At 38.3% G+C, this 20485-nt stretch overlaps 1 protein-coding gene across 2 annotated transcripts in view; it reads right to left on the bottom strand.

Moving 5' to 3' along the window:
• Window positions 1–20485, bottom strand: part of LOC117300708 (diacylglycerol kinase theta-like) — a 90849-nt gene that overhangs the window by 45873 nt on the left and 24491 nt on the right. For both annotated transcript variants that reach the window (XM_033784460.1, XM_033784461.1), the window contains exons 4-7: window positions 11765–11867; window positions 11129–11217; window positions 3917–4048; window positions 3029–3167 (exon numbers count right to left, since the gene is read on the bottom strand). In XM_033784460.1, the coding sequence (XP_033640351.1) occupies window positions 3029–3167; window positions 3917–4048; window positions 11129–11217; window positions 11765–11867 (463 nt within the window). The remainder of the gene's footprint in view (window positions 1–3028; window positions 3168–3916; window positions 4049–11128; window positions 11218–11764; window positions 11868–20485) is intronic.

Below are 20485 nucleotides of genomic sequence, written 5' to 3'. Positions count from 1 at the left end.
TTCTTAGAATAATAATAACATGAAGTATTTATATATAGCGATCTACGGAGGACAGAGCGCTTTACATGAGACTAGGACAAAAATAAAAACATACAAACTAGGATGGCTTGGGGAACAGAAATGTCTTGAGGAGGCAACAAAACGTTGATATAAAATCAAAGATACAACAAGCTAATTCGGAGAAAATGTGGGAGCAACATATCTCTCCTGAGGCAGCAGCTCGTAACAGCGCCTTAAGCAATGACCGTGTAAGTTTTATGTAAATCTGTGATCTTAAACATTTTTTGTTGTTGACCAATTAGGTGATGTCCCTATAACCATGCATATTCGAGTCTTCTTCAGTTACTGTCATCCACTACGCTTGATTTTTCTTGTCTTATCCTTTATCTCTATGTGTATCTATTCTACTCCATCACTCAGCCTTTGTACGACCAGTAACTAGTTCATACATGCTCTCGCATCACTCCGCGACTAAAACGCCCTCCGTCTTTCTTTATTATAGCCATTGTCGCTCACTCTACTTTCTTGTCAGTTTGATCTTACACTATCATCTATATCCAGTACAGTCCATCATTTCTCCGCTGACATTAGAAGCAATTTTCTGTCCTTTCTGTCTACTGTGTTAAAAGGATGGTCCAGTGATGCTTTTTAGACAGTCGATATTAAACAGAGATAACAATGTGGTCTGGATCAGAGCTTGAATTTTACACTGGATCACACTATCCTTGAAGAAAGTACTTAGGTTTTACAAGGAGACCATGTAGAACACAGAGGCCTTGGTGCCCCTTCAAGATTTGCCAGTGGACCTGCCCCGTAGCACAGTAAATGGCCTTGCCCTCTTTAACGTCAAATTCCAAAACTATTATAGCGAAGGCATTTTTTGATGAATGAATGAATGTGCTCTTAAAAGAAAAAGACGATGAAGCCATATTTTAATTCAAAACACCTAAAGACCCACCTGTTTCATATTTATGGACCCGTCCCTTCTTCTTCCCATTTCACCTTTGCTCTCTGCCCCCTTCAAAGCTTGCCCATGAATATGGGGTAATGTATTTTAATTTTATTAGCGAGACCGGTTCCCGTGGGGATCAGGCTATTTATACTGTAGCAGGGCAGAGAACCGGGCAGAGCTGACAGAGGGAATATATTAGCAGGGATAATTGACGGATTCGTAGGCTTGATCCACGAATATTGTGCCAAGTGTCAGGGTTTTTTTTTAGGGGGGGGGGGGACGCCACAGGAAAATGGCGAGTGGCTACGTTTTTCATCAATCTTTTTTCGTATTCTATTTTTACGTGTGGTTGAAACCTTATTAGGTACATTTTATCCATACAAAGACAAGAAGCCAATTTCATACCGACAGATAATATTGCTTGACAATAATCTGCTAAACAAGAATGGACAGGATACCAGTTACAGTTGGTACACAAGGGATTGTATTTTGGCAGGTGTCCATATTCTGGTCAGCATATTTTTTGCCTGTGCTCTAACTTCTGCAGGTGTTTTTTTTTTTTTTTTTTTTTTTTTAACCCTCCAATCCCAGGGTAAAATTCATGGATCCATACATGCTGTGACATACGCTGACATTACATTTAAGTGTGCATTTCTCTGCCAGCATAAGTGCAAATTATTTGCTTAAATGGTAAGCAGATCTGTAAAATCAGTCACAGTACTTTGATTTACTTGCATATTTCGGAAACTTAAGAAGCTGAAAGTGTCATTTAACATCTAATTAAATATAGGTTTCAAACTGCTACCGTGGTCTAGTGGTGAGACATAAGGCAAAGGTCGTGGGTTCAAATCCCTGCACTTACTCGGGATACAGTGCTTTACACACATCGCTGTATGAGTAAAACCCCCCAAAACATGTATCATGCTTCAAAGAGAATAAAGTAATAAAGAACCTCAGATAAGGGTTTGAGATGGTCAAAGAATTCAAAGGAATGGGAAAACCTACAGCAACTAGCAGAGACCAATTAAGAACTCACTCCGAGGTAGTGCACTTAATAACGATCCTTTAAGCTGAAGTAGTAGTCCCAGCCGATTTGCTATACCCTCAGCCCAGGCAGTAGTTCATAAGGAGGACAGTTCTTTTCAGAACTGAGAAGTCTTTTAAAAAAAAAAAAAAATCTGAAAAATCTACTCTGCGGTAGCAGAAGAATATATAGCAAGACAGTTCTATAAAAACCAAATATATATAACCAAACTTTAATGAAACATATTGCTTTTAGCAGAATAAGTGACCGACCAACATATGGTGCCCCTTGGCTGATTCCCTGCTTAGTGTCGAAATTGGCTAAGCATGTATTCTGCTCCATAAAATTAGGCCTTGCATGGTTTAAAAAAACCCTGAGGGAACCGTGTACATGTACAATATGACTAAAATTATTAGACTCGATTTAAATAAAAGCATCCAAGTCGAAAATTATTTAAACATTTCCTAAACAAAATTAAATACAGCATGATGAGATTATGCTGACCTTTATTTTGCCGCCATCAAACTTTGTCTGGTGCCTTATTTGTTACAATGACCAGGGCCCAACTTCATAGAGCTGCTTAAGTAGGAAATTCTTAAGTAATATTGTCTTAGAACTATTAAAAGCAGCTTCAATGAATGTATGGATGGCTTAAGCACAATAAAGGTCTTCACATAATGAGGTTTCAAATGTTGAAGGTTGACATGTTGACTGTAAGTTGCCACAACTGTAAACTTGTTCACACAAAGATTTGGATTTGGGATTTCATGCAAATTCAAATGCACCAATCACACCACAGTTTTGCATATCAATTTAAAAACAAATCCAATCACCAATTACAACAATCTGCTCAAAATTAAATGAACCAATAGCACAACACCAAAGACTAAGATTGGACCAATCAGCTATCAGCTATCAGAAATCCTCCAATCAGGTTCCTGGAACTCACCTCTGCAGCAAGCAGACTTTGGAATGAATCTTAGGAGAAATTCAAATTGACCACTCAAAGTGAAGTATGATTTGAAAGCGACCAATCAGACGGCCAGACTTACCTTGACCTTTGGCCGTGACGTCCCCTTTGACCTCTGCGTTGGAGACAGGCATGGATATTGCCCATGGGGGTAATGTCAGGTCACGAATCGGTCCCAGATTGCATTCTGTCGACAGACTTTTATAACACCCTGTGTGAGCCTATAGTAAAACACACAATTAATAAATAGAAAAGTTTCAACAAAAATTAAAGCAGGATTTGAAACTTTGCAAGTTTGAAATAAAATAGACCCATTGCAAAATGCGCAGTGCACTTGTATGCGCCTCAATGTCATTTTGTGTGCATATTTTGACACACAAAATGGCAGACAGGAGACGATCGTGTATGTGCGTTGTGCGTAGGGTCTATTAGGTGAAGTTTGTGGTAGCACCATGTGTAAATCTTTTGTGAGTGGTTGAAAACTCAACGTTTCGATCAGAATGCTCTGATTGTCTTGAGGAGAAATTATTAAAAAATATATAATAATAATTGTATCTGCAAGAATGTAAAGAACATGCACAGCATTGTTAAGATAAAAAAGTCATTGTTCACAGATTCGCACATAACTTGCATGCAGTATAGTCATGGCAAAAATGTTTTTGCTTGAAATGCTATGATATGGAAAGGTTTGCTGTAACACCATGTAATGACTATCTCTAAATGAGTTTGGATGGTTCTGAAAAGAATCGTTGGTTTCAACTCAACGTTTCGATCAGTATGCTCTGATCGTCTTCTGGAGAAAGCTGATGGTTTTTGTGAAATAAGTAAAACAACTTGTTTTGATGTAGTGAACTTGTTTTGATGTAGTGAGACCAAAACCCTTGTTTAAAAAAAGGGAAAAAATAACAGGTTGTTTTTTGTAAACAAACAGGTTAAACAAAACAAATCTTTATAAATTATAAGTTCTTACAGTTGTCCAGCACCACTCGCACTTCATGCTAGCCAAGCATTCCGAAGTTGCACAGGATTTCTTGCAGAAAGCACAGCGACTATTACTTGGTAAGTTACCCTCTCGCCAGTGATGGGTAAATTTCATTTTTTCCTGCAGACGGGAGAAAAAAAGAGAGAACAAAATACAATGAAAAGAAATGTGGGGAGAGCAGTAAACTTAATTGTTCAGTGAAATTTTTAGGGCAAATTTTAAGCAGGGCACTTTCAGTTGTTTGCGTTATCAATAAAACATATGGTTCACACGGTCGTGTAGTTTCCAACAGTCATGTTTTGGTTTGTAGCTTTTGACATAGTGGGCAATAAGCAACATGTGTGTTCGAATTGTCTGGACCAGAGAAGTGTTTGTCACAAGTTACCACAGTTCCTCAGACTATTGAGACAGTTGCTATGTCTGGATCCGGATCTGGATATTATTATACTCCGATAAAAACGGATACCCACATCGCATCAGAGTTTTTCTATGGCACATGATTCGGGAAAAGCATTGTGTATTACGTAAGAGATGGTGAACACACACAATTCTGAATGGATGTGTCTGGCTATCCGCTGTGTTCTGAAAAATCTCACTCATGGTCTCTGAGCTTGGCATCTCTGCATACACATATTAATTCAGAATTGTGTCATGGGTTTTCGCCATCTCTAATACGCACATGTAACTAACCAAATGCTTCCCCCCCCAAAAAAAAAAAAAAAAAAAATAATGAGACATCTACATGTACTGCACATGTAGCAATCTGCTGCCACCAAGTGGTAAAAAGTCTCTCATTGCAAGTTTAAACCTTTTAAGACAAAACACCTTATGCACATGATGTCATATCAGTAGGACGCCCTCACCTAGAGGTTAAAAAAGCGACCATTCATTGGCCAAACTTGTGTGCCGCGCGCACAAATCTGTGCGTTTTGATTGTTTCGTCATCATTATACCTCTAAGATTGCGGCTGGATGACGTCAATGCATAAGGTCTATAAGACAGCTAAAAAGGGGTGTAACCAAAAACGATTAAATCCGGAAAAATCCCGATCAAGTCAGAGGCCTTTTATCTAACTAAGAACAAACATATTATAGAAACAGAATCTTGTGTTTTATTAAGCAAGTCATTGCATCAGACACCGTTCGTATCCAACTCTAAAAATTGCGTACAGACAGAGATGACTAACATTAAATAAACGCATATCACGAAAAAATAATAATCCCCAAGACACGCCTTTCAAAAACTAAGCAATCAACTGTCAAAAATCCCGCAGCCTAGACGTATCTCTGAAGCAGGATCCAATAATAACTGTCACTCACTCTCAATATTCCTCCCTCCCCCCCCCCCTTCCACCATCAACCTCTCAAGTGCGGACATATTACAAACATCACTGAGGGTGTCCGACATAAACAAACAGAGCTTCTGAAAATAAACAGATTTATGGCAACTTCTAGCAGCGGGAGAGTTTTACAACGGCGGCCAGTGAGTGACTGGAGACGAGTCAAAGACTAGCGAAGAGTGCGCCATTTGATGTTTAGCTATAATGTCCCTGATACTTAAACAGATCTTTAATGTAAGTGTTCTCATCATGGAGGCTGATTTGGTTACAGTGATTAATGTTGGTCATGTGACCCAGAGGGAATGTCTTAAAGAACCAGGCTGGAATGGTTGGTGACTTTCAAACGTTCTTGCCTTTACACACCAAGCATCACCTAGTGAAGGATATGAGCGCTATACAAGAAGCCACTATTATTGTTGGACAGTACACCAATGAAGTTTGCGAGGTAGATCATGCCAATTGTTAAAAACCTCCCGTGGCATGCTCCATCTTTTACTTTTTTGGAGCAGTAAGTAATTTTTAGTGTGGAAGTTGGTGTTTTGTTTTGAAATTTGTAATGGATGGCAGGCCAGTGTTTTGCGCATTGGGCCAGTTAACTTATGACCCAAAAAGTCTTGTATTTTTCAGTTGCAAGAGTATCTATTAAAGACACTGGACACTATTGGTAATTGTCAAAGACCAGTCTCCTCACTTGGTTTATCTCAACATATGCATAAAATAAAAAACCTGTGAAAATTTGAGCTCAATTGGTCGTCGAAGTTGCGAGATAATAATGAAATAAAAAACAACCTTGTCACATGAAGTTGTGTGCTTTCAGATGCAAATTGATTTTGAGACCTTATCTAATTCTGAGGTCTCAAAATCAAATTCGTTGAAAATTACTTCTTTCTCGAAAACTACGTTACTTCAGAGGGTGCCGTTTCTCACAATGTCCACCTCTCCTCATTACTCGTTACCAAGTAAGGTTTTATGGTAATAAATATTTTGAGTAACTACCAATAGTGTCCACTGCCTTTAACTCTTATAAGTCTGTTGAATAGCAAGGTGTTTTCCCTACTTACTAAATGTGCTCACAGACAAATAAGAGGACATTTTTCTCATAGTCAGTTAGGGCTCAATCAAAGAAAAATGTCATCTGTATGTTAAAATGTGTAAATTATTATTTTCTTCAAATTGTTCTTTATTCATCCTCAAATTATTTTCTAGATACAATGTAGCTCAGTTGTGGCGCACCAGCACATTAATTTGGGGACTGATGGTTCAAATCCCACTCTATTAATGTTTTCTTTGTTTAAAGACACTGGACACTGTTGGTAATTTTTAAGTACCAGTCCTCTCACTAGGTGTATCTCAACATAAGCATAGAATAATAAAAACTGTGAACATTTTAGCTCAATAGGTTGTCGAAGTTGTGAGATAATAATGAAAGAAAATACACCCTTGTCACACGAAGTTGAGTGCTTTTAGATGCTTGGTTTCAAGACCTCAAGTTCTAAATCCTCTCTATATTATTCGGTACCAAGAAGGGTTTTACGCTAATAATTATTTTGAGTAATTACCAATAGTATCCAAATGCCTTTGACTCAAATCATTTAAAGTCTAGATCCCAGTTGATGGAATGCCAGCACGTTAATCCAGAGGTCTTTGGTTCATATCCCGCTCTATAGTAAACTTGTCTTTGTTCAACCCCAAATCATTTTGGTGTATAAAAAAAAATACCAATTGAAATTCCAAACACGTCAATTGAAGACAAGGATCCTCAGAAACCCTGAAAAGGCGAGTGGACTAGTGATGAGACAAGCTAACTGGTCCTGCTGCCAGTCACTAATAAACAACAAGAACGAAACCTGAGCATATATACACTCATTATGCATGTCATCATTACTGTGCAGTAGTAACTCCCCCACTCTCCACAACACTCAAAGCAAAAGAGGCTATGTACTGTCGTGTTGTCAACATCGTTATGAACCAAAAAGCGTTTTAAAGTCCTTACATAGTTACCATTGCTCATTAATTAGCTTGTTTACAGAGCTCTCAACTCAAGGTTGGTTCGCTAAAATTAGACAAGACACGAGGGTTCTTCACAAGGCGCATATGTACATAAAGAGGCCATTTAAAACTAAAAATAGTTTATAATAACTTATTAATTTCCCCTATTTTTGTCTGCGAAAAAACTATCATGTGTGTAAGTGCATAATGTGTTTCAAGACTCTACAATATGTGGTCAACTTTTGTTAATGTGTTGGCATCTTACATGTTTGTTAATATGTGGACATCTTTTGTTCTCCGATTAAGGTATACAAAATTAATGTAATGCTACAATGTGTGGACATCTTTTGTTTTCAGAGAAGGGTCCACACATTGTGTAGAAATACAATGTGTGGACACCTTATGTTAATGTGTTGGCATTTTATGTTATGTGGCAACTTTTGTTCTCAGATTAAGGTATACAAAATTAATGTAATGCTACAATGTGTGGACATCTTTTGTTTTTAGAGAAGGGTCCACACATTGTGTAGAAATACAATGTGTGGACACCTTATGTTAATGTGTTGGCATTTTATGTTATGTGGCAACTTTTGTTCTCAGATTAAGGTATACAAAATTAATGTAATGCTACAATGTGTGGACATCTTTTGTTTTTAGAGAAGGGTCCACACATTGTGTAGAAATACAATGTGTGGACACCTTATGTTAATGTGTTGGCATTTTATGTTATGTGGCAACTTTTGTTCTCAGATTAAGGTATACAAAATTAATGTAATGCTACAATGTGTGGACATCTTTAGTTTTTAGAGAAGGGTCCACACATTGTGTAGAAATACAATGTGTGGACACCTTATGTTAATGTGTTGGCATTTTATGTTATGTGGCAACTTTTGTTCTCAGATTAAGGTATACAAAATTAATGTAATGCTACAATGTGTGGACATCTTTTGTTTTTAGAGAAGGGTCCACACATTGTGTAGAAATACAATGTGTGGACACCTTATGTTAATGTGTTGGCATTTTATGTTACATGTATGTGGCAACTTTTGTTCTTTAAGTAAGGTATACAAAATGAATGTAATGCTACAATGTGTGGACATCTTTTGTTCTCCAATTGAGGTCCACACATTGGATAAAATGCTACAATATGTGAACACAATTTTTTTTTTTTACAGTTTACATGTAAACTTGAACATTTTGTCTTCTGAGAGGTTGCCACGTGTGACAAGTCCCTGTTAACTTACAATAAAGAAAAGAGTAGCAACATGTTTGCTTGCAGTTTTAAAGAATTTTACCTTCGGTAAGATAACTGTACTGTAAATGCTCCATCAACACAGAGAGAAGTTCCGAAAAAAACCTCTTAGTCCCAATGAGTCCCAAAAGAAATGAATTCCATGTCCGTGTAAATACCACCGACTAATTTGCATCTCCTTCAACTCCGCATTGTTTTGTTCCACAGGATATAAAAAAAGCTGACAAGCCAAAAGAAAGAGGACAAAAAGGACGGGGGAGTTTCCAGCGCTGGAAAACTCCACAGCGGCTAAAGTGACATTTTCAGAACACTCCTCACCAAGACCTCTCCCATGTGTGTATCCTTCACTCCATCATTCCGCTTTTACGGACACTACCCCTTTGGAGAGACGCGTATAACCTACTTAGGCATCCGAGAAGAACTGTTGTCTCTCAAGTTCATGTTGTAAAGGCAATCCCCCCCCCTGTAACCCTGAGGGCATCTTGGAGGCAAACCCGAGACAAACTAATGTTGATGGCACAGCGTCCTGGCGATACTTGAGTTTATAGTATGCACGTACACTGGAATGATCACTTGCATTAGAAGTGACAGATGTGAGGCACATTGTAAAAAGGATGTACTTTTGACTTCTTTCCAAGCACTAGTTTTCTAGAAGTTACAACAGTTTCTTTTTGCAGAATTCATCTCATAACTGCTACATCACTGGTTTTTAAACTGTTGTTCTTAAAATGGGAACAACAAATAATTGTGTGCCATTGATTGTGGCTTTGCACATATCAGGCCTGTGTGCGTTGTTTTTTAAAGGTTAAGGGAACCAAGACATTTTCCCCTTGGTAAAGGGCACCTTATGAGGAATTTGTCAATTTCTACAGAAGCATCTTAAGCACACCAAGCCAATGACCAGGAGGCATGGAGGCATCTATCTGCCTTTGTTGCCTCCGTCAAGTATCACACTTGACTAGTTTTCTAGAAGTCACAACAATTTCTCTTATAACTGCTACATCAGTGGTTTTCTAAATGTTGTTCTTGGGGAAAAAAATTAAGTATGTACCCACGATTGCGGCTGTGCACATCCCTAATAATGGACATGTGAAAAACCTGATAGACTAGTAAAATGTCATCAACAAAAGTGTTGGCCACACCCTGGATCAATTGAACAATTCGCTTAGCTAAGTATACTACCGTAGAATATTAGCTAAGCAAAGTTTGTTGGTTGTATCTGCTGACGTCTGATTCAACCTTAGTATCACTTCCTGTTTCCTTGGACTGTCGACAAAATGTTGTTGTACTTGTATAGAAACTTTTTCCCTTCAGGTAACGGAAGTTACATTGACACAGATAAGCCTGCTTCTATGAATGCATACACCTGGGTTGGAGTTACTAGGCTAAATATCTTTAAAGGCACTGTACATGTTTGGTAATTTTAGCAAAGACCAGTGGTCTCACTTGGTGTATCCCATCATAAGCATAAAATAACAAGCCTGTGAAAATTTGGGATCAATTGGTCATCGATGTTGCAAGAAAATGATGAAAGAAAAAACACCCTTGTTGGACGAATTTGTGTGCTTTCAGTTAGGAATAAAAGACTTCTAGCTAGAAGTCTTTTATTATTTTCGTGAGGAATTCCCTCTTTCTCAAAAACTATGTTACTTCAGAGGGAGTCGTTTCCCAAAATGTTTTATACTTTCAACAGCTCTCCAATGCTCATCACAAAGTCAGTTTTTAAGTTAATATTTGTTTTGAAACAATTACCAAACGTGTACCTTCCCTTTAATAGATGTTAAATTTGCATCAGGGATAATGAGTATTCATTTTTGGTTTTACCCATTTGAACACCGATGTGTGTTAGCCCTGTACATGTATACCCAGTACACCTGGGTTGGAGTTTCTAGGCTAAATATCTTTAATAGATGTCAAATTTGCTAGATCTGCGATAAAGAATACTAATTTTTGGTTTAACCCATATATACCGATGTGTGTTAGCACTGTATACTCTGTACTTTCCCAAGTTCTGCAAACAAAAATCACAGGCATATTACTCGGGTGGAATTCGAACCCACGACCTTTGCGAATCTAGAGCAGTGTCACACCAACTAGACCACCGAGATTGCCCTGTAGCTAGAGGTAGTTTGAATTTTATGCTGTAGCAATGGGGAATGCAACGATTTGATAGATGTTAAATTTGCATCGGGGATAAAGAATATTAATTTTTGCCTCTGATTTTGTTCGTAGAATTCGGGGAAGGTACTGAGTATACAGTGCTAACACAAATCAGTTTTCATGTAGATAAAATGGGTAAAACCAAAACTGAATAGCCAAATATCATGTTGGTCAAAACTTCACTTTGCACCAGAAATCTTTTTTTTTTTAAAGACGGACAAAAACTTCCTTTTTTCTTATTTCTATATTTGCTGGATGTTTACTGGAGGTTGTTTGGAATTAAAAGCTGAAGTGCTAGCCTGAAATGACGATTCTGTTTTAGGGCAAGGACTGGCCTCAGAGCACGCCATTTGTTAGAGGGCACCAAGGGCCAGTAGATAAGGCACAAAGCCAAAATGTGAAAATAGAAAATGCATGGAGGCATAAACAACAAAATAAAACACTTTAAATGTACACTTACTAAACTTCTGTTAGCATCGTAATCTGCACACTTGACACAGTTACTAACGACGAAATCTAGGCAGCTTGCATGGGCATAATATTCACATACTGTGGAGGGAAACAAGAAACAGAACAGTATGCAAGTTATAGTTGAGTGTCGTGTCCAAGTTATCTAGTGCACTTGACTTCAATATTGATTGTGAGTGGGTTCAAGTCTTGCTTGTAGCTCTTTTGTCTTGAAAAATGAGAGTGCTATTTTCAACTATGATTTGACATCAAGATTAAATGTTCCTTTGCCTCTGGTTGAGCTTGGCTCCAGTTCTGATGTTTAAAAAAAAGGGGGTTCAATTCCTTGTTTTGGCATGTTTGCTATTTAAGCATTTTAAGGCTCTGGACACGCTCAAGGTTGTTGTTAAAGACCAGTTTTCTCACTTGGTGTACCCCAACATATGCATAAAATAACAAACCAGTAAAAATTTGGGCTCAATTGGTCGTCAAATCAGTTACAAGAAAATAAATAAAACACACATGTTGCACAAATACTTGGTTATTGGAAAATTTCATGGGGTTCAAGGGCTGACAGGCCTTATTATTAACAGTTCTGATTTTTTTAACGGAAAAACAAAAGTTGTAAAACAACCTGAAGGTTACTCACATTCACAGCGAAAGGCTAACGAGTCGTCCAGCCTTCGGCGACATACATTGCAGAATTTCTTGCGATAATGACCGGGCTCGCACCATGCATGTGCCACTGGGCTCTGGGAGAGGAAAGAATAGAAAGAAGAACGAAATTCGTTAACCATTTTAAGATTACACTTTAGATTGAACAAATAAAATGTTGCAAGTATTAGCGATTCAATATTAATCCAAGTAATCCAGACACTGGCAATGTTTGACCTACTTCTATTCACCTAAAGAGGTCAAAGTAAAGGTCATGTCCATATAGAAAATGTCCAATGTACTATGTTAACATAGACAAATAACCATTGCTTCATCCTTCGGATGTGACATAAAGCTGTTGGTCCCGAGTGTTGTGTAACGCACGTAAAAGAACCCAGTGCACTTATCGAAAGGAGAAGGGATTCGCCCTGGCTAGATTGGCAGCATATTGCGCCATAGCACCTTGTAAACTTTGTGAAAAGAGTACACGTGGATCTCATAATTCAAACATACATGTTGTACTCCCACATACCTTGCAGAAAATACAGTATGTTAAAGCGCCTTGAGCGTCACTGAGTGACGGATATGCGCGCTAAATAAGAAGCCACTACATGTATTATTATTAAAGTATCTCAATTTCTAAACACTGTCTTTCATGTTACTTTTGTTGACAATTTTACTAACAAAACGTGATTAAAGAAATGAACGAAATTAGTAATGTCTGGGCGTTTTTTTTTTTTAATAATACAGAAATGAATGTACTCTAAAGGTGTTCAACCTCACATTCAACCAACCACTCAAAAGAAAATGTGTCCTATTTTTTTCTAAGTTTCGTCTGAAAAGATGCAGAGTAGCCGGCTGCCGCTGCACAAAGAGTGTGCCTGGGATATCCCATTTCATTTTGGAACAGTTCCGATGTGCATGCTAAGGGGTTATACTAGATTTCACAGTGAAGATGTTTGGATGGAAAATGTGCACTCTCCTAGCCAGCCAAATTCATGTCCGAACATGCAGACACTTAATCAACATATAGATGTCCGCACAATGCTACCATTTCCAGCCTTTTTTCTTCTTCTATATAATCTGTATTTTTGTCTATGCCACACAGCTATAATAGTGCATGGTTACAACATACTGTACATTGTACACTTAGAATGACATTTAAGTTTATTTTATGGTTCAATCATGGGCTATAACAAAATCAAAATTTTAAACAATGCTAAGACACAAGATTTTAACAACAATGTTTACAAAGAGAATGTTGGCAATTCAGCTTTTGGATAATAAGAGGACTTGGCTTCCGTTGCCCTAGTCTTGGCCTTGGTGCCCCTTCAAAAGTCTCCTATAGACTCGGGGGAAGTTTGTGTTTTTGCATCCTCCATAGTGGACTGCACAAAAATATATGCAAAAATATTTGGTATTCCATGTAACTCCCACTGTATACCCACACCATACCCTTTTAACCCTAACCCAAATTCTACAAACCCTAACCCTAACCCACACCATACCCTACAAACCCTAACCCCAACCCACACCATACTCTACCTAAGCCAACTACACTACAATCCCTAACCCCAACCCACACCATACCCTACAAACCCCAACCCACACCATACCCTACAAAACCTAACCTTAACCCACACCATACCCAATAAACCCTAATCCTAACCCACCCTAGAGACCCTAACCCACACCGTACCCTACAAAACCAAACCGTAACCCACACCGTACCCTACAAAACCAAACCGTAACCCACACCATACCCTACAAAACCTAACCTTAACCCACACCATACCCAATAAACCCTAATCCTAACCCACCCTAGAGACCCTAACCCACACCGTACCCTACAAAACCTAACCTTAACCCACACCATACCCAATATACCCTAATCCTAACCCACCCTAGAGACCCTAACCCACACCTTACCCTACAAACCTAACCTTAACCCATTCCATACCCAATAAACCCTAATCCTAACCCACCCTAGAGATCCTAACCCACACCGTACCCTACAAAACCAAACCGTAAACCCACACCGTACCCTACAAAACCAAACCTTAACCCACACCATACCCTACAAACCCTAAACTTAACTCACACCATATGTACCCAACAAACCCTAATCCTAACCCACCCTACAAACACTAACCCCTAACCTACACCATACCCTACAAAACCTAACCTTAACCCACACCATACCCTACAAACCCTAACCCTAACCCACACCAACCCACACCATACCCTACAAACATTAACCTTATTCCACACCATACCCTACAAACATTAACCTTATCCCACACCATACCCTACAAACTCTCCCCAGCTATTAACTCCTCATTCTAAAAACAACAAGGCATCCCTGCACAGCCCAAGTGCCTCTCCGCCATCCTCCTTAAGATGGGCCGGCATGCCTTGGCGCTGCTACAAGAAACAATTTACCCATGAAGGAATCAGGAACCAAGTGGGTTTAATGTTGTGATGCAACACTCGAGAATGCAGGTTTTATCCTTCAATGTTAGTGGGTGTTGAGGCTCAAGGACACACTAAGGAGTGGGTAGAGGAAGCACTTGGACGTGGATGCACGTCATCTTCTTAAAGGCACTCCACACTTTTGATAATAAATCAAAATAATGTTTAGCATAAAAACATACTCGGTAACGACCAATGGAGAGCTGTTGATGTATAAAACATTGTGAGAAACAGCTCCCTCTGAAGTAACCTAGTTTTTGAGAAAGAGGTCAGAGAAAGAAGTCATTTCTCACTCAAATAATAATTTAGACTTCAGCTGAAGCCTTTAATTAGGCATCTGAGAACACCCAACCTCGTGTGACAAGTGTGTTTTTTCTTTCATTATTCTCTTCCACATTCGACGACCAATTGAGTTTAAGTTTTCACAGGTTTGTTACTTTATGCATATAATATTGAGATATACCAGGTGAGAATACTGGTCTGTGACAATTACCAAAGATGTCCAGTGCCTTTAAGGAGGTGAACATGGTTCTTGGATATGCTGTGAATATGACAGCTAGGCCAATTTCAGAGAGCTGCTTATTTGAACCTTTATTTTTGTAATTGGTGCTTCATACATTTTATTTCATTGTTTTATTTTATGTTTTGTGCGAAGAAGCTCCTACATAAATGTATGGTACTATTATAGGTTAAATTCGGCAAATGAGCAGCCAATTTCATTTTCATGCATTCAAATTAAAGCTGTTTTGCCTCTCCAGTTATTACTGCATTTCAAATTCAGAATTCGGCCAATCAATTTCGTTTCAGTCGAGTCAAATTTGTTTAGCACTCTGTTCAATTTAGCGTACCGTCATTCTTTTTCTTTTCGTGACAAACACGCCTCAAGAAGCGTCTGCGAATATGAATGCTGCTTTGATGAATTTTTAAATTGAATGATTATTTTGTTAAATCAAATGACGCGACATTACATTTGACTAATCACAAAACGAAATCGAATGACCCTTTTCAGTAGCATTCGATTTCTGGTGGTTAAATTGGCTGCTCGTTTGCTGAAATTGACCGAGAAAACCTATATTAATTATTGTTATCATAAAAAAAAAAACTTCCATTATTTAGGCTCAATGGTTATAAAAATATCATACCGACGCCAATTCTACAGAGAAATACAGCTCAACTCTTTAAAATTGTTTGTTGTAAATTAATGACGTCAAAATTTGCATTGCATCCACGCATCTGCAGGAAGTATGAACTACTCAGTGCATCAAACAATTTAATTCCTAGATTGCATGTAAAATTCTGCCCTGAATCAAATCCTACACTGACTGTACACCACTGTTAAACAATAATATTGCTTTTAAATGAATGTGCTAAGCAAACGCCATTATGCACGTGATGAGACCAGTCACAATGAAATATGTAAATTGCACATAGTGCGTGTGAACTAACATTTTGGCTGGCCAAATGAGGGAACATCGCACTGTTTTGTACATGGCTAATGGCTGCGTGACGCAGACACGATTGCGCGTCTGCTTAGTGCACAACTCTATGGCGCTTGCCAAACAGCAGGGTATGTACGCATGCGTGAATGTAATAAGCATATTTCATGGGAAGGGTCCATTGTATACATCACATGGATATTTAGGCAGTATGCCGTTTATGCTAACGAATTTTTCTGCAATAAAAAAATGTCCCCCCTCCTAAAAACATGTGTTACACATTGACAATTTTAAGCTAAACACAATTTTCCTGCACTAAGCAAACTATACACCCTCTAACATGTCTGTAAACATGTTCTACACATTGACAAGTGAGAAGGGGAAAAACAACTCAAACAAACACATGGTTGTACACATTTTCATACATGATGTACAATGCATCATCAAATTCCAAGCATAAAATTTCTAGCAAATTAACCAAATTTGCACTCAGGCGATGGGGAGAAACGCTATTTCTGTCTCGGCCTTTTCAATTTGAACTGTCTCCTTGCAAACATCCTTGGCCTCATTCCATGAAGACGATTTATACAGACACTACAGAATATTATTAATAATGGCCACACAGAAATAAAAAAGTGGGTACTGTGCATTACATAACCAGATTTTTTGCGTCTCATGGATCTCATTTCTTAGACTTGAAGGACACTATTGGTAATTACTCAAAATAATTATTAGCATAAAACCTTACTTGGTAACGAGTAATGGGAAGAGGTTGATAGTATAAAACATTGTGATAAAACGGCTCCCTCTGAAATAACATAGAAAAAAAGTAGTCTTTAACAAACTTGATTTTGAGACCTCAGAATTAGATTTTTAGGTCTCGAAATCAAGCATCTGAAAGCACACAATGCTGTTTTTTCTTTCATTATTATCTCGCAACCTCACCTTATTTAGTGCATATGTTGAGATACACTAAGTGGCAAGACTGGTGTTTGACAACTACCAATAGTGTCCAGAGTCTTTAACCATGTCTTTCAAGCCATTAAGGCTAAGGCTGTGGCATGTTCATCTAGTCTTTTTGTATTGAAGCATCTACAAACAACATTCAGGGTTCTACCAAGGATTTTTCATTTAAGCTGTGGGCATTCTGGATCCCAATATTTTTTATGTTCAGACATAAAAAAATATTTCCGAAGAATGCAGAATTGAAACAAGGTCTTCAGAATGTTTTTCTACTGGTTGTTTTTCTTGGTTTTAAAAGTCCGACTGTGCAATCTGGACTCATTCTACACACGTATGGTTTTCTTTTGATCATTTTTGTCAAATAAAAAAATTAAAAACGTTAAAAATAAAATAAAAACAGTGACAGTGCAGGCACTTTTGTCAGTCCTGGCAAACCTGGATTGTTGATGTCTTTCTGATGTCCTCAGTCGTGTAGTAAGACTTTGTTTTCTTTTTTACTGCCTGCCCTCCCTTTTTCAATCTAGATGTATACGTATGTTTATATAATTAATGTTTTTAAGAGCTTTATCCTTTTTGTATAAATTATTTGTAATTTTGTATTTTTATGTGAATTGCCAAATAAATAGTAATAATAATAACAATAATTATAATGATTTGTTTGCGATTCAAATAAACATACAGTATTCATTGATGTATGTAACCTTTAGAGAACACAACAGATATTCATTTAAAAATAGTTTTATTTTCATGGATTCATATCCATATTATTGTTGGTCAGGGAATAAACAAATAAATAAATAAACACAACCCCCCCCCCCTCCCCAATCACCTCCTTTCATCTATGTCTGCTCTATTTTGAACAGCGTAGCAAGCAATGAAAAACACAAAGTCTTTTGTGATCTGGAAACTAATTGCAGCGAAGATAAAAAGGACTTTTCGTCTACCTGGGTTCTTTGTAACCATGGCAACAGATGCCTGGGGGAAGAGATGCTGCAGAAGCACAGGGTTAGTCTCTTTTGTGCGTTCTGTCAATACAATTTTGTGCTTAAAAGGTTTCTCTTTCGTATCGGCCACGGTTAATTTTGATTGTTGATGCTGTACTTCCATGATACCTTTTTTTCTTGGACTGATTCTGCTTCCAGAATTAATTTAAAGGCACTGGACATTTGGGTAATTGTCAAAGACCAAGAATCTCACTTGGTGTATCCCAACTTATGCATAAAATAACAAACCTGTGAAAATTTGAGCTAAAACGGTCATCAAAGTCACAAGAAAAAACACTGTTGTCACACGAAGTTGTGCGCTTTCAGATGCTTGATTTCGAGACCTAAAAAAAAATTTATATATATAAATCTGAGGTCTCGAGATCAAAGACTTTTATTATTTGAGTGAGCAATTACCTCTTTCTAAAAAACTATAAATGTCACTTTAGAAGGTGCCGTTTCTCACAATGTGTTCAACTATCAACAGCTCTCAAATGCTTGTTGTCGAGTAAGTTTTTATGCAAACAATTATTTTGAGTAATTACCAATAGTGTCAGCCATGGTTACCCTTTTGAGATAAATAGGAAGCAAGCAGAGTATCTACTGTTCGAAATGTCGAGACCACACTGGGTCTTTTCAGAGCCAACAATCCTACAAAAGATGTTTGTATCCACAAGTTGAAATAATAATTTCTTTTTTATGATACATTTTTTCTTGGCACCGATTCTATTTCCGGAATCCATGTGGATGTGAAAAGGTACATGTAGGGGAATGGTTTAAGGAAACAAAAAAAGTACAGTACATGTATGTGATGAGATTATTTAATTAATTAATTATATTTGTATTGTATTTTCTGCAAACAAACAAAGCAGTTGTTTACAATTTCTATCAATCTGTAGGAATTCAAACCAGATCTATTTTTGATGGATGTATACACCAATCCTGGTGCGCAAGTGTTGAGCCACTGCCATTCTGCGGTTTCTTCAGTGCCTAGGTTATGCACGAAGACTCCACAGTTGTTAAATTTTATAGGGCATTACCAATGTTGTTTTGTCAGATTAATCTATACATGTACATGTACATGTAACTTCCTCCTAGTAACGATGTCCCAGGAAAATCAGCATGACCTTAGAGACGAGGTCAACGACACGCATGACCTTAAAGATGAGGTCAATTGACCAATGAGTATTCAATCCTAACACCACCACTGCTCTCAGTAAATTCAGGCCACATGAATTTCTTGTTTAATTCGTAGTTTGATTCGACTGAACGAAATGCCATTCAACCGCGCCGGGGTCGGCATTCCTACCGTTAAGTTAATGAAGATGAATTCCTCTCGGAGGTGAACCCAGTGCAAGAGTCTGTCTCTGCAGACGCGGGTCCTGCATGGAGTTCTTGATCCATGACTTGCAGGAGGGGGATACACTGAGGTGAGGTTTCATGTCCAGGCCCGGGCGCCTCTCCGCCTGACCAATTTTCTCTCTCGGATGTTTATAGTACCATGGACAATTTTTCCATTTACTTATCAAATAATATAAACCACCGAGTCTACAGCGCTAACACGCGTTGGTGCGGGTATAACCAAAATGATTATTCTTTATCCCCAATGCAAATTTAACATCTATTAAATGTTTTTAGTTTTCCTGCAGCATGTCCTTGAGTAACCAAATCGAGGCTGGAAGGAGAACTAGTCTGGTTCCTTTTTTTACAACCCACATTAGCATAATATTGGAATACAAGGAACATGACCAAGACAGTGGCAGCTTGATTAGTGTCTTTTAATGTAAAAGTTCATAAAGTACAGCAATATGGTTACTTATGCAGTGCATGTTATACACACGCAAACACGTTAACATGAAGAAGGAAAAATTACTGCTATTATTATTATTATTATCAGGGCAATGCTACCATGCACAGTTCAGGCAAGGTGACCTATATTACTGTTTGACCATCCTCTGTACACAGCCCTCTAATGATAACGAATCTCTCGTACCATTTTCAGAACACGTTCACCGTGCCTGAACTAGCGCATCACCTTGGAGATGATACACTCAAGTCAAAAGTAATAATTCAGTTCGTCTTGAGGAATTACCCTAGGGGCCATGTCAATTTACAGTTCCAGGACGTGTCCATCTCAGCGGCTAGGGCTCTGGCTGAGAGTGATGCTATGGGTCTCCTATGCTTCAATGCATGTTCACACGACAATCAAGCCACAGCCGCTAAGCTGCTCATTCTGACACAGCTCTATAAACATTTCTTTTGTGTCTCTTTGAATGCAGTTCATTTGGTTGCCTTCCATTCCAAGCTACCAAGACGTGTCTATCTAATAGCGACTAGGGCTACGGCTGTTGCTAAGGGTGATGCTATGGGTCTCCTATGCTTCAATGCTTGTTCACATGACAATCAAGCCACAGCCGCTTAGCTGCTCATTCTGACACAGCTTTATAAACATTTCTTTTGTGTCTCTTTGAATGCAGTTCATTTGGTTGCCTTCCATTCCAAGCTACCAAGACGTGTCTATCTAATAGCGGCTAGGGCTACGGCTGTTGCTAAGGGTGATGCTATGGGTCTCCTATGCTTCAATGCTTGTTCTCATGACAATCAAGCCACAGCCGCTAAGCTGCTCATTCTGACACAGCTTTATAAACATTTCTTTTGTGTCTCTTTGAATGCAGTTCATTTGGTTGCCTTCCATTCCAAGCTACCAAGACGTGTCTATCTAATAGCGACTAGGGCTACGGCTGTTGCTAAGGGTGATGCTATGGGTCTCCTATGCTTCAATGCTTGTTCACATGACAATCAAGCCACAGCCGCTTAGCTGCTCATTCTGACACAGCTTTATAAACATTTCTTTTGTGTCTC

The sequence above is a fragment of the Asterias rubens genome, chromosome 16, assembly GCF_902459465.1.
Source record: "Asterias rubens chromosome 16, eAstRub1.3, whole genome shotgun sequence".
NCBI classification, from domain to species: domain Eukaryota; kingdom Metazoa; phylum Echinodermata; class Asteroidea; order Forcipulatida; family Asteriidae; genus Asterias; species Asterias rubens.
Note: the sequence above shows the minus strand (reverse complement) of the source record. Positions and strands in the feature narration are given on the sequence as shown.